Source organism: Macaca nemestrina, chromosome 6 (assembly GCF_043159975.1).
Source record: "Macaca nemestrina isolate mMacNem1 chromosome 6, mMacNem.hap1, whole genome shotgun sequence".
Classification (NCBI taxonomy): Eukaryota; Metazoa; Chordata; class Mammalia; order Primates; family Cercopithecidae; genus Macaca; species Macaca nemestrina.
The window spans coordinates 32,940,796-32,964,065 of record NC_092130.1 but is presented as its reverse complement, the minus strand read 5'-3'; the positions used below and the strand labels follow the sequence as shown (position 1 = coordinate 32,964,065).

Here is a 23,270-nt window from a genome sequence, read left to right as displayed (position 1 = left end):
AATCAGCAAATGCTCTCCCACTAAATGGTCCAATTTGAAATCCTCCTCCTCTTCCAGGATGCCTTTTCTGATTATCCAAGAATGGCCAGCCCTCTTTCTGTTTTAACGCATCTTCTAGTTTCATTACTTGTCTACATTCCCCTCTCTTTTATTTCCTCCACCTAGATTCTGAGGTACTTTGGAGCAGGTTCTGTCTTTAGCAAGGTACTTATGATGGTGTCGTGCACATATTGAGAGCTGAAGCAGCACGGAAGAAATGAAGAAACAAATGGGATGCAGACCCAAAGCATGCTCCAGGGAGCTGCACGGTGTTACCTGGGCAATGATATCCCCATTCTCAGCATGAACTTGAGCAATGGCCCCCAGCTCTCCCAGGCAGGTGAAGATCTCATAGAGCTGAAATAGAAACGAGTCTTTGTCACTCTTGCAGGCACTTTTAGCAACCCCACAGAAGGGCCAATTACCAGAGCCCATGCTAAAACAAATGGGATAAAGCAGAGGAAATAAGTCACTAGGGCAGAAATATAGATTATATAGGCATGACCAAAGAGGAGGGCTAGTCCAAAGAAATCCTAGGAAACTGTGACTATATAAAGAACCTACCATGTTCCCTAGACAGGTAGAGCAAATACATAACAAAGTACTACCAACTCCTCTCCTCTGCCTCTAGCACACAATTTTAATGGAATTGTTTTCCCACTGAGCTGAGAGACAGCCTCAGAATTCTTCTCAACAAATGCTCCAGAAAACCTCTACAGCCCGGCCAGAAACAAACACAAAAAACTGAAACCCTTATCTCTTAACCTGTGAAGGTAGACATACCTTCACCTCTAAGCAGGAGGCATGGGAATTCATTTCTTGTATTTCCTCTGAAAACTTAGCCTCTATCTAAAGCAAACGCATGTCATGAATTTCTTAGTGGGAGAGTCAGAGGCAAGGCAATAGGATTATTCCAATCAGCCCTCCTGGTCCTGCAGGTGAAGAGCCTCACGCTTTCACTGGGCTTATGAGGGATTTGGAGCTTGTTTGGTAGATGGAAATTTAGGCATGTTCCTTCTCTTCCGTTTAAGAAAGCTGCTGCCAGTGGAAACTCTAGCTCCCTGTCTGTCTTGCCATGAACCCTGCCCGTTACCTTATTTAAAATGTAATGTGGACTGCAAAGGCTTCAAGAAGCATTCTGGCCCAGTGGTCTCCCACAGTGACCACAGTGATTCATGTTACAAGGGCCAAGGTCATCAGCAACAATAGGAAACCCATCCAGATACCCCAAACCACATAGCAAATGGGTTGTTACCTCTGTGTTAGATACTTGATACAAATCCTTATAAGCCATATAAACCATGAAGGAGTTAACCCCTGCAAAAGAGGGACGAGAGGAAAAACAAGAGAAAGACAACGTTATCATGACTGTCCTCCGTCCTTTGCTCCCACTTCCATTGACCATGAGACCCAGCTGCATTACCCGGGCTCCTGTCCAACATAAAGCAGATATTTGTATTCTTCAAAAGCATTCTGCCCTGCCCACCCCTGCCCCATAAAATCAACAATTCCTAGCAGATGTCATAGCACAATGGTCTCTTCTTCTGTGCCTCTTTCTAACCTCCCCTGTCCAGCATCCCCTATCCCAGAAGGTCAATAAACTTTGGTATTGCTCAAGGCAGTAGTAGGTGGCATTAAGAATCACTCTAGCACACCAGTTGTGTTCATACCCTGGGAGCTGCACCATTGAAATCCACCACATACTAGTTCGGTGACCTTGGGATACTTAACCTCTCTGGACCTTGGTTTTCTCACCTGTTAAATGGAAAAATAACAATACCCTACTTCATAAAGTGGTTGTGAATATTAAAGGAGAGAATACATAAAGAGCTCTTAGCACCAGGCTTGGCACATATTTGGTTTCCAATTAATGGATCTCCTGGGATCAGTTCATTTTACTGTGCAGGGTGTTGGATCAGAAAGGAGAACTAAGATACAGACCCTACCCTTAGGGAACTAATGGGCAGGTTTTACCTTGTGCTTAAATATCTTAAGTTGTGGCTGGGCGTGGTGGTTCATGCCCGTAATCCCAGCACTTTGGGAGGCCGAGCCAGGTGGATCACAAGGTCAAGAGCTCGAGACCATCCTGGCTAACATGGTGAAGCCCCGTCTCTACTAAAAATACAAAAAATTAGCCGGGCGCGGTGGCAGGTGCCTGTAGTCCCAGCTATTCGGGAGGCTGAGGCAGGAGAATGGCGTGAACCCGGGAGGTGGAGCTTGCAGTGAGCGGAGATCGTGCCACTGCACTCCAGCCTGGGTGACAGAGCCAGACTCCGTCTCAAAAAAAAAAAAAAAAAAAAAAATTAAATGGTAAGGTTTATGTGTAAAGATCTATTTAGATCTCACCCCAAATAAACTACTAATACAGTGATTTACAGAAATAGGTGGGACTGGGGAACTGAGAATCATTTTGAGGAAAGGGGGATAATTTTGGTCTCTAACCATTAGGGCCCTCTCAGCCCACAACGTTCTGGGCCAAAAGTGGGTTGTAATTTGAGAACTTCCCTACTCAGAGTGGTTCAACTCAGGGCAGTCTTCCCAAACACTACCCTTCCCAAAAGCCTCTACATTATCCATGGAAGATGCAGGCTCTTTGATAAAGAAGTGAGTGTTAAAGTGATTCAATTTTCTACCCCAGTTGAGATGCCCGATGTAAACGCAAATATAGAAAGAAGGAGTTAATCTCACATTCTGTGTCACCAACAATTTTGCAGGGCTTGTGGGGTAAGGAGGGGGATGGAAAGAGAATATCATCCTCTGATGGGTCATCCTTTCCCTGCCATCCCAGGGCGCACTCTTCCACTGGACTCCTAGCATTTGTGTCTAGACTACTCCTTTGGTAACGGTTCTTGCACGCCATGACATTTATTCTGTTGTTCTTCATGAGCCTGTTTTCTTTTGCCTTGCGTGTTCAGCAGAGGCCATTACTTACACTTCTCTAAGACTCCCAGGCCGCCTTACAATGCTGAGCACATGGTGCCTATGTGTGCCTGTATGTGGCGGGGAGGGGTTTGCAATATCTGATGATCAAAAAGAAGCAGAGAATAGAGGAATCTAAGAAGACAGCAGAACCTAAATCATGTACTCACTGAGAGAACACACCCTGGCGCACACACAGAAACACATATACATATGCATGAACATGTTTTCACACCCTAAGCTCCCAGCCAGAGTACCAGCACATCCTTGCTCCTGGAAATGCCTTAGCCTTTTCTAAGGATGCCATTGTTATATGATAGTAAGGGTTTGATCTCTACAGTAAAAATGATACAGGTTAAAAATCCCTAATCTCATAGGTCATACTAGCCATAAAACCTTATGTAAGATCAGTTAACCTCTCCCAACCTCAGTTTCTTCCTCTGCAGAATGGGCAATATTGCATGGAGGTGAAGAGCATAGAATTTGAATACATCTACTGCTAACTAATGCTATGATCTTGGGCTGCTTATTCTAAGCCTCAGTTTCTCCGTCTGCAAAGTGGGGAGAAGAATCACTATCTCATGGGGATCCTGTAAGAAGTAAATAAAGTGCCTGGAACATTGTACTATCCCTACATCCAGTGCTCATGCTCAAGGTTCCAGGCTCCAAGTAAAAGACAGTGACTGAGCGAGTAGATAGTGTTGGAAGGACCGGCAAGAAGAAGCTAAGAGAGGAGGGAGGACAGCATGTTTGGGCTCACCTTTGTCCTTGATGAGGTTCTGCACTTCCTGCTTGACGCTGTCATTCCAGTGGGTTATGTCCACATGCAGGGCATAGTCACAGCAGCTCTTCCCATCAGCCCACTCTCTCCATTTCTCATAGGCCTCAGTCAGGCTGGACTCAGGCTCAGGCACCACATGGTCAACTGAATGACAGAGACCCCAGATGAGTCACTCTGAGACACAGCCTTTACTCCCCTCTGCCCAGGCCTGCTCCTGCTTGCTTAGCTGTGACTGCAGAATCTCTATTTCCTGAGCATGGAATTAACTTTTGAAGGGGCTCCCTGGTAGTTTCAAGAATGCTGATCACTTAAATGTCACAAAGCTATGTGATTTGGAACAAATTACTAGCTTTCCTAAACCTCAGTTTTCTTTCCTTTCAGTTGGTGCCAAGTGGGGTGGGAGACAGGGTGTTACTAGTGCCTTTCTTCTGAATTTATAAGATTAAATGGGAAAAATGCACGTAACGTCCTTCACCTAACGCCTGGCTCATGGTAAGTGCTTGATAAATGTTAGCCATCAATGAGGGCCTACTATGTGTCATTCTTACTAGTACTGTGGGGGGGTCACTGCTAGTGAAAAAAAGTCAGACTCTCTTCCAAGGGCGAACGCGAGGTTTAAAGCTAAGTCAGGGCACAAGACATTGAGGCTCTCTGCTATAGGACAAAGCTGGTGTCAGTTACATAAACCTGATACTGGGCCCGCAGATCTTATTTCCATGGAAACTTCTTGTCTAGAATCTGGTTTCTTTGAGGCCCAAATCTACTCTGCAACCATGGATACATTTTTTTTTTAAACAATGGCATCTATAATTGATGAAGAAAAGGCAAAAGTTACACTTTCATATTCCCCTGAACGGCTGAGGCAAAGTACAAGTAAGGACAAAGTACAGCTAAGGACAACTTTCCACAGAGCAATTTTGAAATATACATAAAAAACCTGGACATTTTTCAAACCTTAACCCAATATTTATTCCTACACCTATGAATTATTCCTAGGGAAATAAATGAGGCTGTATACAAAATTTTGGTTCCACGGATGTTTACTACTTATTTATCTAAGTGAAAAATTGGAAACAATTGAAATTGTTAACAATAGAGAAGTTAGGTTAAATACATAAATCCTTTATAAAATGGATGAGTAGGAATCCACTTTAAATGTTGGGGTAGAATAGAAATGAATGCAAAGATATCCATGACATATTATTTAGCAAAAATGAAAGGTTAAAATATAGTACATATACTGTGATCCTAGTTTTGCCAAAAAGGATTTTAAAAATGTGTACGATATACAGCCAAACTCTAACAGCGATGTGGGATTATGAGGTTTATTTTCTTTTTGCATCTCTAGGTTTCCTAATTTATTTATGAAGGACACAATTACTTTTGCGGTTCACTCTCATCACTGGGAATCTGACTTCCCTAATGCAGATGGCCAAGCATAATACAAATCTCAAGGATGCCAAACAGGTCCAACTCCTTGCCCAGATGGCAGAAAGCCAAGCCAAGATCACTCATTCCCGTAGTCTTCTATCAAAAGCAGCCTGAGTGCACTTATCGGAAAGCAAATGCATGGAGCTACATCACTAATGTCTGGGGCAACCCCAGGGCTTTCGTTTGCAGGCAGCTGCTGAGAAGTCAGCAGGCTTCCACCCTTCAGCTGGAGAACTGAACCCTGAATTGCACCTTTTATGGCTTTGGTGCAATTTTTCTGGGCTTCCACACCCAACTAGCCAAAGCTGAACCCTGCTCATTGTCCTGTCAAAAGGAAGTAAAAGACAGTGGATAATTCTACTGCTCAGGCTGTCCTGCACTCTCAGGGGATGTATATGGTGTTAAAATAAACAGTGCTCTCTGCCTGACCAAGTTTGGGGCCAGCACTGGGATGGGACCCAATTCATCAGGATTCCTTTGGGACAGGAAGGACTGCCCTGGAATGCTATTGGTTCAGTAATCCAATGGCATGCAACTCCCTAGATTTTTTTTTGGAATTGCAATAGAAAAACAAAACAAAACAAAACAAAAATTAAAAACATGAGAAACCACTCCCACAGCTTGTCAAATTTTAAAGATATGAATTGGTCAAAATAGAGCACAGACCAGATAGCACTAAATGCGACTGGAAGTCAAAGATGCAGATGCCTCCAGCACCAGTTGCTTTTATGACATGACCAGCATCCCAAGAGAAGCTTTAAACCAAGCTCAGTGATTTTGAAAACCTCCACCAGACACAGCTTCACCCACTGAAGTTCACAAAATTTCCAAGAAATGTAATTCTCCATAATCCCTCTCTCCATGATACTCCTTAGCTCCATTCATGCTGCTCTGCCCTCCTTTCTCAGACCCAAGTGGGCAGTTTTGAAATTACATTTCATCTTCTATCCACAACTTTTTAAGTCTACTTTCACCTCTTACTAGCCCGGAGATGCTATTTCCTGATTCTACCCTCATTGCAGGAGCCAGCACGCGCTGCTAAGGTAGACAAGAGGGCAGCTGTTGCCATGACCAAGAGCCTCATGAATCTCCTCTCTGTAGTTACAGGGAGCTGCCCATTTCCTCAGCTGAATCTGCTTTTCTCAGGCAGAACATCTATAAACTGAACTGGGGCAAGTATACAAGTGATAGTAAGAGAGTTCTGGAGGTAACACGTTCATTAAACACACAGCTCTGAGAAACAGGAGTGTGTAAAATACGAAGACTTACTGATCATGGTGGTGCCACCTGCTAAGGCTGCCTTTGTCCCTTGGAAGAAGTCATCTACTGTCGTCATTCCCTTATATGGCATCTGGAAGTGAGTATGGACATCGATGCCTCCAGGGATCACCATCTTCCCATTGGCTTCGATGGTCTTCACTCCTCCAGGAACAATCAGATTGTCTCCAATTTGTCTGGTGAAACAATCAAACACCTGGTCACTTAAAAGTGCAATTTCCAAGACAAATATAATGGTATAAGGATTTTAAACAGTGTTACTTGTATTTATCAAATTAATCTTTGCAAGTGACTCACAAGCTTAGCAATCTATAAACAAAGATAGATATATACAGAAAACAATGTTTATAGTCACAGAATGAGCTGATATGCTGTTCGGTGGGACCAAGTGTCTTGGTTTAGTACTATAACCCCAGGAGTTTGACAGTGTCTAGAATATAGTGTGTATAATAATTTTTAATACAAATATTTTTATTATTCTTTTCATTTTGTTCAAGTTAAGGTGAGAAATAACATTTGGAGAAGGATCTAAAGAGTATAAAACAGTGCACTGTTAGAAGAGACTGAAGAAGATAACAGTGAATCATTTAAAGAACAGGTATGGGATCTCTGCTATCTTTTAAGTGGGGTCATCTTTGCTCCTAATGAAAGATTCTGTCTGGGTTATTTCCCACCTAAGTCTTCACTCCCAATTCTACCCTTTTCTGATCATTTATCAGCCAATCACAGCTGATGGCAGATTCACCAGGAGGAAGTCAAAGATGCAGATGCCTCCAGCACCAGCTGCCTTTGTGACATGGTCAGTGTCCCAGTAGAAGCTTTTAGCCGAGCTTAGTGATTATGAAAACCTCCACTAGACACAGCTTCACCCAGGAAGCTTCAGAGCATCTTAGGGAGGAATAGGGGGTAGACTCAGGCAGAAGTAAGCCAATGAATATCTCAAAGGCAAGCCTCCAAGGAAAGTGACAATTACAACTAGTCCCCACACAATGCTGCTCATAGATCAGCCAGTATTGCTTGGCTCATATGTGGTATCACATCTTCGATTTAAATAGCTGGTTAAACATGTCCACTATGGATACCAGGGAGACCTATGATTCAGAAGCCTCTACATGACCATGAAAAATCTCCTACCTTGGGATATCTGTACCTCACTGTTCATGGCATCAACATTTTCCCCTTTTGTCCACAGGCAGCCAAGAAAGACACTCTCTTGGGGCAGTGAGAAGTCTACCACTAGCCTGCCAAACTCCAAGTTCTGCAACTAAAATAAAGTATTCCTGACATCTCTAAGAGTTCAACTTTACCACATCACCACTGGGCCATTCCACAGCCACCATAATTCAAAATATACTGGTGAAATGCAGCCTCTGATCATTAGTCCATTCTAGTTCAGATACTGGCCAATTGCATTCTTATTTTTCTTTTTCACAGGTTCCCCTTTAAGGAAAATTGAGAACCAAAGGCATGAAGAATTGCCTGGTTTGTGTGTGTGTTTTCATCCATTTTGACAACTAGTTTAAAAGCAAGCCTGAAATGGAAATGGCTTCCCCCTTCTTCACTGCTCCAGCAATGAAGGCCGCATTAATCCTTCAAGGCTCAGCTTCCATCTGCCTTCCTTCATCAAGTTTCTAGCAAAATCCAAGTCTAATAATGAGTGAGGCTGGATGTGGGCTATCTGGATTCACAATCCTGGCTCTGCTAGCTACTAGCTGTATAACCTTGGCCAAATTACCTTACCATGCCTCAATTCTTTCCTCTGTAAAATGTAATAAAGACGCCTCCTCCATAGGGTTGTGCTGCACATTAAACGTGAATATGTGTTAAGCCCATAAACACTGTTAAGTACCTAAGAATTCAGTAAATGTCAACTATTATAATTAATAACCAGTCCACTCCCTTCTCTGCATCTCACCTGTTCTATGAATATAATACTTGATATGCCACTCCTTGGTAATGCTAGGTCCTTTGCATATATACAGATATCTCAGTTCCCCTAAAAGACTAAAAGGTCCCAGAGGGAAGACAGCATGATGATTTGGGCCTTGATAATGAGTACCACACCATGTGACACAGCATGAGTTCAATATCTCAAAAAATTGCCTGGCACATAACAAATATTCCACAAGTATTCACAGACAGACAAATAACTATGTGATAGTTAGAAGAGGTCATTTCTGTTCTTATGCTCTGTGAGTTAAGAATGTTGTTGCACACATACAAAATTTCAGGATTGAATTATGATCATTTAACTCAACCTTCTCTCCACCACCAACACACGCATCTGATGGTTAAATTCCTTCTACAACATTCTTGACAAGTGGCCTTTCAGTCTTTCTAATAGAGATGGCAAAAAGGATTTGTCTTACACCTTCAACCCTGGTTGTAGATCCCTGAAGCACTGTGTGAAGATGGATTCTAAACCTGTATTTAAGGCTCAATTGTGAAAAGTTCTGAGATCAGATGAGATCAGGCACATTCAGGATAGTATGGCCGTAGCACCACTCCTATTCAACATAGTATTGGAAGTTCTGGCCGGGGAAATCAGACAGGAGAAAGAAATAAGGGGTATTCAAATAGGAAGAGAGGACGTCAAATTGTCTCTGTTTGCAGATGATATAATTGTATATTTAGAAAACCCCACCATCTCAGCCCAAAAACTCCTTAAGCTGATAAGCAACTTCAGCAAAGTCTCAGGATAAAAATCAATGTGCAAAAATCACAAGCATTCCTATACACCAGTAACGGACAAATAGAGAGCGAAATCATGAGCAAACTCCCATTCACAATTACTACAGAGAGAGTAAAATACCTAGGAATACAACTTACAAGGGATGTGAAGAACCTCTTCAAGGAGAACTATAATCCACTACTCAAGGAAATGGAAGACACAAACAAATGGAAAAAAATTCCATGCTCACGGATAGGAAGAATCGATACAGTGAAAATGGCCATATTGCCCCAAGTAATTTATAAATTCAATGCTATTCCCATCAAGCTACCATTGATTTTCTTCACAGAATTAGAAAAAACTACTTTAAATTTCATATGGAACTAAAAAAGAGCTTGTATGGCCAAGACAATCCTAAGGAAAAAGAACAAAGCTGGAGGCATCATACTACCTGACTTCAAACTATAATTTTACAGTAACCAAAACAGCATAGTACTGGTAGCAAAACAGATACATAGACCAATGGAACAGAACAGAGGCCACAGAAATAACACCACACATCTAAAACCATTTGATCCTTGACAAACCTGACAAAAATAAGCAATGGGGAAAGGATTCCCTATTTAATAAATGGTGTTGGGAAAACTGGCTAGCCATATGCAGAAAACAGGAACTGGACCCCTTCCTTACACCTTATATAAAATTAACTCAAGATGGATTAAAGACTTAAATGTAAGACCTAAAACCGTAAAAACCCTAGAAGAAAACCTAGGCAATACCACTCAGGACATAGGCATGGGCAAAGACTTCTTGACTAAAACACAAAAAGCAATGGCAACAAAAGCCAAAATTGACAAATAGGATCTCATTAAACTAAAGAGCTTCTGCACAGCAAAAGAAACTATCGTCAGAGTGAACAGGCATGGGAGAAAATTTTTGCAATCTATCCACCTGACAAGGGGGTAATATCCAGAATCTACAAGGAACTTAAACAAATTTACAAGAAAAAAACAAACAACCCCATCAAAAAGTGGGCAAAGGATATGAACAGAGTCTTGTTAAAAGAAGACATTTATGTGGCCAACAAACATATGAAAAAAAAAGTCATCATCACTGGTCACTAGAGAAATGCAAATCAAAACCACAATGAGATACCATCTCACGCCAGTTAGAATGGCGATCATTAAGAAGTCAGGAAACAACAGATGCTGGAGAGGATGTGGAGAAATAGGAACGCTTTTACAGTGTTGAGAGTGTAAACTAGTTCCACCATTGTGGAAGACAGTGTGGCAATTCCTCAAGGATCTAGAACCAGAAATAGCATTTGACCCAGCAATCCCATTACTGGGTATATACCCAGAGAAATATAAATCATTCTACTATGAAGACACATGCACACGTATTGTTTATTGCAGCACTATTCACAATAGCAAAGACTTAGAACCAACCCAAGTGCACATCGATGAGAGACTGGATAAAGAAAACATGGCACATATACATCATGAAATAGTACGCAGCCATAAAAAAGAGTGAATTCATGTCCTTTGCAGGGACATGGATGCAGCTGGAAACCATCATTCTTAGTAAACTAACACAGGAACAGGAAACCAAACACCACGTGTTCTCACTTGTAAGTGGGACTTGAACAATGAGAAAATATGGGCACAGGGAGGAGAACATCAAACATCAGGGCCTGTCAGGGATGGGGGAAAGGGGAGGGATAGCATTAGGAGAAATACCTAATGTAGATGACAGGCTGATGGGTGCAGCAAACCGCCATGGCACATGTATACCTATGTAACAAACCTGCACGTTCTGCAAGTGTATCCCAGAACTTAAAGTATAATAATAATAATAAAGTTCTGTGAACAATTAGTGCTGCTTATGATGAACTCTGAAATGAGGAAGCATTTGATAACAAATTTTTCTCATTCTCTCCAAATGAGAGAGCTTGCTACCTCTGAATAGAGCCAACTATACATAATAATTTTTTAGTTAATAGAAAAACATAAAATCAAGTGTGGCCCATTGTTTCCATTTTTCTTACTTCCAGTATGAAAAAGTAATAATGTAAATTGGCAAAGTAACTATGAACAAGTATTTTTCGTTCTTGCATTTGTTCATTCATTCATTCATTCATTCATTCACTCGCTCATTCATTCAATGTATTTGACTAATACATTGACCTTTATCAAGTTATTTACTCTCTGTGTGCTGCTTTCTCCTCATCTCAGGAAAGAGGATAATAATAGTATAGTACTTACTTCGGAGGGCTGCTGGCTGATTGACAGAAAGCATGCAAAACGTTTAACATTGTGCCTGGCACATACTACACACTCAAAAAGTAGCTCTTACCAAATTTTTATGTGCTAAGTCCTGGGTTAAGTATTGGGGATATAGAATAAACAAGATACGCAAGTAAGATACGAGAGCAAGTAAGTCTCCTTACCCTCAAAGGAGACTAACAGTGTCAGAATTGCCATGATTGATGAAAGCACAAGCTGGTTTTGTTTGTTTGGTTATTATTTTTTTTTTTTGAGACAGAGCCTAACTCTGTCACCCAGGGTGGAGTGCTGGAGTGCAGTGGCACAATCTTGGCTCACTGCAACCTCTACCTCCTGGGTTCAAGTGATTCTCTTGCCTCAGGTTCCTGAGTATCTGGCATTGCAGGCATACACCACCATACCTGGCTAATTTTTGTATTTTTAGTAGAGACAGGGGTTCACCATGTTGCCCAGGCTGGTCTCATACTCCTGAGCTCAAGTGATCTGCACGCCTCGGCCTCCTAAAGTGCTGGGATTACAGGCACTTAATGATAGCCGCCATGCCCAGCCGAGCGCAACTGTTTTGAAAGCACACAGAAGGGAAAGCTAGCCTAGACTTTGGGGCTCGTAAAAAACATTTGTCTGCAGAAAACTATATCTAAGCCAACTTTTCAAAGATAAGCAAGAGATCTCTTATAACCAAAATCTTTAACTAGTCAATGAAGTTAAGTCATATAAAAATAAAACTAAAAGAGACCATAGGGGACTAATAGAATGGGTTTGATACACCCAGTCTTATGCAACACCTTAGCAGGGTAGTGTACTTTGTTTTCTGTGATGAAACACTATGTAAATCAAATCTTCTTTTAAAGTTTACTATGTAGGGAATCTACACATAAAACTTACCTGGCTGTGCCACTTACAGGCATCCAATAGTATACATTTTGGAATGTAATTATACATGCCTAATGAATTTATTTGCAAATCTTGCATGAAATATATGTCCTGTCTGTGCTCTGCCCACCTAAGTTCTATCCTTATGTCAAGGTTCAGATTAAATACTCTCTCTACCCCAAAGCGTTACTTCTAAATGAATTTCTTCTTCTTTGTACTTCTAAATCACTTATCCTGACTTCAACTCGTTTGATACCTATTGCACAAAGCCTTATATTTTTAGGGTGCTGTAATTTGTGCACATCTTCCAGTATCCTTAAGGATGATGGCCACATCTTGCACTTTTCCATGACCCATAGAATGCACATCAATACTTTCTGCACAAAGTTGCCCTCAGTATCGTTTCATTCTGTTGATTAAATTAAGATTTTTTTCACTACATTCATGTAATCCAAGCTTCTTTATGAGCCATTAATGAAGAGAGGAAGTGCAAAACAATAAAGAGAAGAATTCCATATACATACTTTATTAAGCCATCTTCCATGTAAATATCAGCATAAAAGGACTGATCATCATTGACGATTCTGCCTCCCTTGATAAGGAGACGGTCACTCTAGAAAAGAAGGAAAACATGAGTCATTATCACAGGTATGATTTCAGAGAAGAGTGGTCTGCCAAGGTTTTCCCAATTCATTGTTCTAGATGTCTAGTAGAAACACATTTACCAAAGACATATGTGTGCTCAATGCACTCAACATTTAGTGTAGGTGTATTTGTTGGGGAGCCAGTCTTTCTTGGTTGTCCTTAACTCAAATTATTCTAGAGTTTCACCTCTTGCTTCTGCAATCTATTAATATTATAACCACCTGGAAACATATCTACTCAAGTAAGTGAGACATTCTTTATATTATTATATTTTCTGATTCAGTAGGCACTAAATATTTAAAGTGGGATAACCTATGCCTCAGTGCCTAGTGCACTCTCTGGTACTCTGTTGACACTCAATGGTGATTCTCAAAAATAGAACATATGGCTAGGCATACAAGGAAAGAGGCTTTTAAAAGTATTTGTAATGACACGAGGGCATGCTCAGATCATGGTTAGGTCTAAAATTCAGCACACTTACAAATGTATGCACAAGTATACACAATATTGCAAAATGTATAAGAAAACCACTAGAAGGGAAAAAGGCAAAGTATCTATAGTATTTAACTCTCAGTGGAGAAATTGTGCAGGATTTATATTTACTTCATTATACTCAATATTTCTCACATTTTCTGAGTGCATTTCTTTATTGTTTCAATTATGAGACAAATAAAGCCTTTTTAAAAATTATAACTTACCCTAGAACTTAAAGTATAATAAAAATAAAAAAAATTATAACTTAGATGAAATTTGAGTCACCCAACTGGAAACAATGCAAGTTATTAACGAAGTAAACATATACTTTACATATAAGTCAGGAGAGGGACAAATCAGTGTCAACTCGACAGATCACAGGTTTCATCAAATGAATGGAGCTTAGACTGGAGTATGAGGGATGGATGCAGCTTTGTTGGGTTCATGGAGGAGAAGACAACTCCCAGGAGTCTGGCTGAGTGTAGCTATAGCATGAATAAAGAATGAGAGGCTGGACTTTGTGAAGAATTCAACTTCACAAAGAGATTTCAACTCCATCCATCCATCCATCCATCCATCCATCCATCCATCCATCCATCCACCCATCCATTCCCAGGTCATTGCTTTTATGGAGCTTAAAGGGAAAGTCTGGTAATAGAGAAATAAACTCAAAAAAAAAAAAAATCAAGCAATCTAAAATTATATTAAGCATCACAAAATAAAGGGGAGTGGGCTTAAGAGGCTGGAAAACGTCTTTTCAGGGAAGAGCAATGTAGATGGGGATGGGGGTGAAGAACTTCTGTAGGTAGAAGGAATAGCATGTGCACAAGCCCAGAGGTAGGACTAAGTTTTGTTGCTCTGAAAACCTGAAAAAGCTCAATGTGGGAGGAGTTTAGGGTTCAAGGAAGAAAGTAGCATTAAATCAGATTGGGGAGGTAGGCAGGCTATTCATGCTGGGTTTGGTAAGAGTGAGTTAGAATGAAAATACACTGAGACATATGTCAGGATTGTAAGAGGAGTGAAGATCTGTGTTGAGAAGTCAGCCTTAGAATGCATTGCTCAGGGCAAATGTTCTCCATGGCTATTTGACTATGGGGATTAAGAGTCATTGATCAAGTGGTCAGGGGCAGGGAGACGTCATATGCAGGGCCAACCATGGTCATCATTCCCTTGATGCTGATTCTATAGCCCCTGATTGAGAACACCAGCTTTCAAAGAGGATATAAATTTTATGGAGGATGGAGCCCCAAAACCAGGTTGACTTTTGGCTTCAGAAATGAAAGGGCCAGAAAATGAGATTTGAAGGTAGGCCCCATCTGGGATATAGAAAACTACCACTTAGCTTCTCCTGCTCTTCTAAGGTATTGCATAAGAAGAAATTTCATCGTGTCATATTGTGAGGGGAATTATTTTTTTAAAGATACAGATCAGTGAGGTGTTTCAAAACAAACTACATGTGTGGCAAGGAAGACATGCCTAGGAGGTCAAACACAAACGTCCACCACACATGATAAACAAGCTCCTCATGATCTGGTCTGTCAATATATCCACCCTCATTTCTATTATGTATGGCCTGTATTTTAAAATGACAAAACATGCAGTTCTTGTCACATTATCAGGCTCTCTGTCCACTGGGCATTTACAAAAATGTTCTCTCTGCCTTCTCATATAATCACCTGGCATCTAGCAGTCATCTCCTTTGTCAAGGCTCCAAAGGGCTTTTCCTCCATGATGTGTGACCTGACCTTCCAGCAAATTTCACCTGCTCCCACTGCAGTTTAGTTGGAAAAATAACAATGTTCTACTGTAGCTGATTTATTTATTATTCAAGTATCTCTTGACTAAACCAAAGACTCCTTTAGTCCTGGAACAATGTATCTTTTGGTATTTTACCTTAGTTCCTGGAGCTCATCCTAGACAGCTATTCCATACTGGTTGAATGAATAGGTGAAGGGTGGGACACAGGAGGTTGTATTATATCCACATGATGGAAAGGCGTCTGGGTCAGAATATTGTGGGAAGTGGCCAAAAATTAAATTTTGAGAAAATAAATGATGGCTTCGTGATATACTATCTTAATAGTACTGCAAAATTACATGAGGCAGTCCTAGGTCTGTGCTTCCAAACTAGTGTGTACATTAGAAAAATACATATTCCCAGGCTGTGCTCTACATCACCAAATCTGCATTTTATAAGCTCCTTATGCAGCCATCAGCCAGCCCAGTACCAAGTCACAGACTAGCACAAGGAACCACTGCCCACCTCCCTACCCCCAACCCCACCCCACAGTTCTATGTGTGTCCAGGAAGGTGACAGAGCATCTTCAAAAGGAACTTCATAATAATAACAATCTTGGTAACTGTAAGAGTACCCTCCCTCTCATAATTCAACGCTTTCCTAATTTTCTTTATCTTCCTAGCAAAGAGCTGAACTAAACTGGTTTTTGGAAAGGGGCCAGTTTCTGTCTGAACTGAGACTAGTTATGAAATATGACCAGCCTAAGGACTCCCAGCCCTGAGCCACTGGTGTGATCATCACTCCCTTCAACAAGCATGAAATGTCAGCAAAGCAGCAAATGCTATCTCCAGCCCTATGTACATCAGGGGGATAGTAAGCACTGATCCAAGTGGAATTAACACCATTGAGATGGTATCATTGGAAACTTTTCAAATAGTAATTAAATAAAATCTTTCTGGCTCAATAATCAGCAATCTAAACAGAGCCCAAAGATGAATGATAGGCCTGGTGTAGGTTTCAGAGAAGAGATTAAGAAGACTTTGCTTCATGGGCTACAAATATTAATGTTATTATTATTTGTTTTCACCATGCGGAGCAAAAATATCAAAATCTGAACTTAAAGAGCTCAAATAAATGCTCCTCTAGGGGTCCTCAGCTTGCCCTGCTACCCTCCCCAATTTTAACTCTTTGCATGGAAGGGGGATCCACTACAAAAGGCAGCCTAGGCAAATCAGTCATCAACAAAGAGGATTCTGAAAGGCAATTCTTGGGCTTGGCACTGCGGAATGTGAGTGTGGGGTATGACACAACCACTGACCACCCCCAGGTCACATAAAATCAAACCTCACTGGACACAAAAAAGTGTTTGTCTATGAATTCATGGATAAGCCTGATAGATTAACACATGCTAGGATCAAAAGCCAACAAGATGAACAAACCCAACATCTCTGATTAAAAGTTGTTCTCTGCTTTGCAGGGACATGGATGGAGCTAGAAGCCATAATCCTTAGCAAACTAACACAGGAATAGCAAATCAAACCCTACATGTTCTCACTCATAAGTGGGAGCTGAACAATGAGAACACATGGACACAGGGAGGAAAACAACACACACTGGGGCCTGTCATGGTGGTTGTGGTGCGAGGAGGAGTGAGATCATCAGGATAAACAGCTAATGCATGCTGGGTTTAATACCTAGGTGATGGATGGACAGATGCAGCAAACCACCATGGCACATGTTTACCTATGTAACAAACCTGCACATCTCGTACATGTATCCCAGAACTTAAAATAAAATAAAATAAAATAAAATAAAATAAAATAAAATAAAAGTTGCCCTCAGTGATGAATATGGCTCAGTGGGCCTCTTCACCTTCTGTTCCTGGCAGCCAATACTGCCAAGCGTCCATGAGCTGATGCCTAAGGAGGTCAAATGGTCTTGTCTACAAATTAGCAATCTTTCTAATGTAAATATATATATATATATATAGAGAGAGAGAGAGAGAGAATGATGGTATCTCTAGGGCATGCTATGGTAACCTGAAGGGTATCCAGAACCCAAAATGAACCTACTCAGAGCCTGAAGCAACCAGCCACTGACCTGTCTTAGGCCCTGCACAGCTACCAAGAGCTGAGTGTGTCACTGTCTTGCAGCCCAGCGGGGTTCCAGGCACACCAGCTGGCAAGTTTGGGTCCAGCTGAGTTTTCCCACTGCTGTGAGAATCAGACCACTTAACTAGGTGTGTGATCTTGAGTTGGGACTTAACATCTCAGAGCATCGTTTTTTTTCATCAGCCCAGAGTGGATAATACTACTTAGCTCGCCTCACAGGGTGGCTGCCAGTGTGTGTGTGTGTGTGTGTGTGTGTGTGTGTGTGTGTGTGTGTGTGTGTGTGTGTGTGTTTGTGTGTATTATCTAGCACACAAGTAAAAAGCTAATAAATATATTTATTCCATTAATATTATTTATAATACTTTGAATGTTTTTAAGTCTTATGAAGTACGCTGGTGACAGACTATTTTTATTTTCCAAATGGGGAGATATACACAGAGAGGTGAGTGACCTTCTCCAAGTGACAGAGTAGATTAGTTCCAATTTGAAGTAAATCCATGTCTCCCATCTCCTGGCACTTCACTGATTTCTCCTAGGCCACTGTACCAAGTGTCTTTCAACCTTATAGCAAGCAGCTCTTTCTGACAGAGCTCTCTTCTCTGATACTGAATTTGTTCCAGTGTCCAAACTGCTGACCAGTTCTCTGAGGCAGGTAGCTTTAGGAATCCAGTAACTTTTAAGCCACTGCTTATAAAATCAGTGCAATACACCTGCCCCTTATGGCCTGAATGTGTTAACGTAGTTTACAAAGGGATCTACTTTGCAATCCAGCTTGGCACAGGACTTTAAAGTGTGATATAAGTGTAACATCTTTTCCTTCACTAGGGTATGATACTGATTAGGAAAACTAACCATAAAAAATTGAGTGTGGGAGAAGAAGAATGAAAGAGAGAGGAACAAAGAAATGAATAAAGGAAGTAAAAAGAGAGAGAGAAAGCAAAAGAGAGGGAGGGAAAAAGGTAAGGAGGAAGGGAGGAAGGAAAGGAGGGAAGAAAAAAGAAAGGATGGGGGCCAGGTGCGGTGGCTCATGCCTGTAATCCCAGCACTTTGGGAGGCTGAGGTGGGTGGGTCACCTGAGGTCAGGAGTTCGAGAGCAGCCTAGTCAACATGGTGAAACCCTGTCTCTACTAAAAATGCAAAAAAAAAAAAAAAATTAGCCAAGCATCATGGCAGTCATCTGTAATCCCAGCTACTTGGGAGGCTGAGGCAGGAGAATCACTTGAACCTGGGAGGCAGAGATTGCAGTGAGCCGAGATCGCACCATTGCACTCCAGCCTGGGTGACAGAGAGTCAGTCTCAAACAAAAAAAAAGGAAAAAGAAAAAAGAAAGGAAGGAAAGGAGGGGGAAGAAGAGAAGAAAGAGAGGAAAGGGTGGGGAGAGAGAAATGGAAGATGTAATAAATGCTATAAGGAATGTTATTAAGAATGACAGATGCAAAGTAAAATAGGCAATGAAAAGACAGAATCTTCAGGTAAAAGCCTACTAGAGATGTTGGGCTCCATTTTAGTTTTCCTGCCCTAGTCTTCAACTTAGAGAACATAAATTACCACCTTGGTCTATCTGAGGTGATGAGAACACGCCTCCTGGAGAAACCAAAGCCCTCCATGGACTTCTTCCCAGTCAATAAAATCAGCCTGAGAACAGTGCTTAAGACACATCTGTTCCACACTCTGCAGACATTCCAGCAGCTCAGAGTAAAAACTATAATCCTATAAAGAGGATTTAAAATGAAGAATGAGACTCCCAAAATCAAATATTTTGTTACCTGCATTAACAAAATGCAGACTCTGGCCTTCTCAGTGTGGATTCAAGATCCTTTTAAAATCCAGATGAACGTGCAGGTGGTTATTTAAAATAAATTCCCATTTGGGCAATTAGATTTGATTTCCTAAAACACTTTCACTCTTAAGAAAACATCAGGACGGATAGACTGCATGGATGAAATCTTGTTTTTCTTCCCCAAAGCAGCATCACTTCAAGAAGAGAGAAAAAACCTGACATTCTAAGATAGTCCAGTTGACTTAAGGTGATATTTAGGAAAAGGTACTAAATAGGCTCTCAGGAGACTCGAGTTCTTATCCTGGCTCTGCTATTAAATAGGTTGCCTTGGGTGAGACATGCAGACATGAGCTTGACTTCTAGCACCAACACTGCCCGTGTTTGGATAAATGACTTCACCTCTCTGGGTGGGCTTCAGTTACCTCATCAGTGAACAATGGGGACAATGATACCTTTTTCTGAGGGTGCAGACAGGGATTATGGAGTATACTATATATAAAGGGTTGAACTCTGCTTGGCACACTATAAATGCTCAATACATGTGAGCTATCATCATCATTATTTCTGACAATTATAACCAGCCATTGTAAAACTCCTCTCTCACAAATACTCAAGAAGGACTGAACTAACACTTTGTTAATCAAAATATAACAGACCTTGCCATAAAGGGAATTCCAGAGACGCCAGTCCCCAGCCAAGCCTCAGCAACTGTTCTCAGCTCCTGCCACCAGCAGCCAAGGTCAGCCAAGACTTCCCCTTTTAAACCCAACCCCACAGGGCAAGTTCCCATGGCCCCTCCAGGTCATTTTTCCTCTGGAAATAAGCCCTTGTGAGGAGATAACAATCTACTCTCTTCCAGCAGGACTGTAGAGTGGGCAGTAAGGTCTTAGAGCTGCCTCCCACCCACACTCCCTCCAGTATATGGGTGTGTTTCTAGGACCCTTGATGACAAGCATGCCATTGAGACAAAGAGAAAGGCCTGGGAGAAGATAGACATCTTGAGGAGCAATGCAGTTTCTTGGCTGAGTCTATTGAAACTGGGCATAGTTTACCAGGGCTGGCTATTCCAAACCTCTGAACTGCTACAGATGAGAGTCTCAAACATTCCTTCTTTTCCTTAGCATCTAAACGTACTTAGTGACCACGGAGGTGTACTTCCAGTAGGTCAACTTGGGGCACTCCCTTCAAAATGCAACCCGCAAAGCAGAATACATAACACATGGAAAGCACTGTCTTCACTTTCTTTATTCTCTTTGGTTTAGCCCTAGAGGGACAGATACAAGGTAGGAAAAACAGCAATGTGAAGTCAGCAGTAGCCCAGGGCAGCATTAACCAGGGCAGAGTGGCTGCTCTGTTGTCTGAACTGGAGAATCAAAGCCAGCTATGCGCATTCTTCCCTCCCCAGAACTTCACGTTAACCATTTTAAAGATGTCATTATCAAAGGGCCTGACAAGTGATGTGGCCTGCCCTGGGTCAGAGCGGATGGGGGAATGGACTGTGGGGGGCACCCTAATCCTAGCCCCCTGATAATATGGTCTCTTAATCTTCAACAGCGTTCCAGACACAGATAAGTACAAATAGATAACAAGCCAGGAGCAAGAGAATGGGGAGGGGAGGGACAGCATCGGACAAGAGGAGCCCTAGAGCATTTCCATTCTCAATGAGAAAGGTCAGCTGGGTCTGTGTAGCTCAGACCTCAGTCATCTGTGCACTACCTGCATGATATCTGACACAGCCCGCTATAAACTGTGCTGTTATTTGCTTAATATTATCCTTATATAAATGTATTTTAAAAGAAAACACTATCTTAGTCTCATAAATTCTAGGCTAGTATTACTTGCCAAAAATAAACAGTGAACCTAGGAATGAATACAATAAAAACATCACTAAATTTTGTCTACATTCTGCTGCCTTCGAGAGGGTTCTGAAGGATGATCTCGTTATTTTGTTAAACAGGAAGATTATCACGGATCAGGGAGATGTTAATAAAAAACTAGTAGTAAACAGAGACTTTTTCCTTGATCTACTCAGAAGATTTGAAAAAGAACTAGAGAGGGGACAAAATGTGTCATTACATGATTCCATGTTATTTAATGCCTTCTTCCAGAACCCCCTAAAACGATCTCATGAAACAGCTGGAACCATCTCTGCTATTGAAGTATAGGCCCACATGTGTCCACATGGGCCTCTCAGAAGCAAGAACAAGACCCAAAGTAGAGTGACGGGGACCATCCACATCAGGCAGTACAGCAGAAGGATGAGATTACTGGGGACCATGCTTTGGGTCCAAAGCTTGGGGGGATGGGGAAAGAGGCAGGGTGGAGTAAGGTCAGGTGTAGGAAAAAAGACGCCTTATCAGAAAATAAGATACCAGATCTGGGTAAGTGAAGACATGTGGCAAATCTTTAAATGGGCTTTTGGTTGGAAAAAATAGAAAGGTTCCTGCCTGGGAAGAAAACCAGCACTAATAGCAGTTTTTGAAGCTACCCAGAACTGCAGGTAGCAACTGAGGGAAGGGCTGCATTAGCATCTCTGCCATTAAGTTATTCTGTGATTTTAGGCAACTAACTTGATCCTTCTTTGTGCCTCAGCTTCTTCAGCTGAGTGAAGGTAAATCTTTCTAAAAAGGCCCATTTATATATCTGTAAAGTATAGATAATAATGCCTACCTCACAGGGCTACTGTGAGAGTTAAAGACATGATGCAGGGTTAGGTACTCAAAAAAGACTTCTGGCTGGGCGCAGGTCACTGGGATTACTCATGCCTGTAATCCCAGCACTTTGGGTGGCCGAGGCAGGCAGATCACGAGGTCAGGAGATTGATAGCATCCTGGTCAACATGGTGAAACTCCGTCTCCTCTAAAAATACAAAAATTAACTGGGTGTGGTGGTGTCCCTATAATCCCAGCTACTCAGGAGTCTGAGGCAGGAGAATCGCTTGAACCAGGGAGTCAGAGGTTGCAGTGAGCTGAGATTGCACCACTGCACTCCAGCCTGGTGACAGAGCAAAACTCCTTCTCAAAAAAAAAAAAAAAAAAAAGACTCCTAAGTGGTAGGCATTACACATATTACTACTGTTCCTACTACTGTGCTACAATATCGATGTACTGTTAAAATCAAATCCAAATTGCAGTACAAATATAAGGCAGCTATTACCATTTTATATAAACTGCTTGAGAAATCTGTTGCTCAGGACCAGAGTATAAAGTCCAGTATGGATTAAAGCCAAGTCAGTGCTTTAGAGAGCTAATTCATGCCCCTCTTTGGTCTGGATTTATATGATAGTTTTGTGTTTCATTACTTGTTTGTTTTGCTTTGCATTGTTCCTTTTTAGGCCTTAAATACATGTGCCATGGGTGGAAGCTCTCTTATATATGCAGACTATAGAAGTGACATCCAGCTTCAATCAAACAGGATCTCTTGTCCCATGAGCCCCTGGGCCTGTGCAAAAGTCAAATGCCTATTCCATCAGGAAGAAGTGCCTAAAATTCAACCTAAGTCTTTATTCTAAGGGTAAACGAGTTTAATAATTCATTCCTGAAACATTTGCTTGTGTAACTACTAGCCATGAAGTTGAATAGAGAAGGTGAAGAGAGAAGTAAAGATAAAACAGTAAGAAAAGTAAGCCAGGATCGCAAACAGTAATGTGACCTAGAAAGACAAAGGGTAAAACTATAGAAAGACAGTAAAATGATCAGTGGTTACCAGTTGGGGTGCGGGGTAGGGCAATAGGGAAGGGATGAACTGGTGAGTAAGTGGAGCACTGAAGTGGCTCAGGGCAGTGAAACTGTCCTAGATGATACTGTAATGATGGACACATGACATTTTGCATTTGTTAAGACCCATAGAACTACTCAACAATGAGCGAGTTCTCATGTAAACTGGACTTTCTTCAATGTATCAATACTGGTTCATCTATTGTAACAAGCATACCACACCAATGTAAGGTGTTAATAAGAGAGGAAGCTTGGGGGTGAGGAGGGAGTGAGAAAGAGTCTATGGAAGTTCTTTGTACTTTGTACACAATTTTTCTGTAAACCTAAAATTTCTCTAAAACACAAAGTCTATTAATTAAGAAAGGTGCAGGGAAGGAAGAGACGGTGGGGGAGAGGCAGGCAGAAAAATCTTTTGTCTGGCAGAGATTAAAGGATACACAGAGGACTTGCCTGAGTGAATCTAGGGTAAATAGCTGATTTGTACACATGGGTATGGCCAATGGCAATTATGATCACAGTGTGTTACAATA

At 41.5% G+C, this 23,270-nt stretch overlaps 1 protein-coding gene across 4 annotated transcripts in view; it reads right to left on the bottom strand.

The window, feature by feature from the left end:
• The window catches only part of LOC105466915 (dihydropyrimidinase like 3), a 114,624-nt gene that overhangs the window by 22,280 nt on the left and 69,074 nt on the right, over positions 1-23,270 (bottom strand). For all 4 annotated transcript variants that reach the window (XM_011716110.2, XM_071098252.1, XM_071098251.1 and 1 more), the window contains 5 exons: positions 12,802-12,890; positions 6,440-6,624; positions 3,719-3,883; positions 1,295-1,356; positions 316-396 (listed from right to left, as the gene is read on the bottom strand). In XM_011716110.2, the coding sequence (XP_011714412.1) occupies positions 316-396; positions 1,295-1,356; positions 3,719-3,883; positions 6,440-6,624; positions 12,802-12,890 (582 nt within the window). The remainder of the gene's footprint in view (positions 1-315; positions 397-1,294; positions 1,357-3,718; positions 3,884-6,439; positions 6,625-12,801; positions 12,891-23,270) is intronic.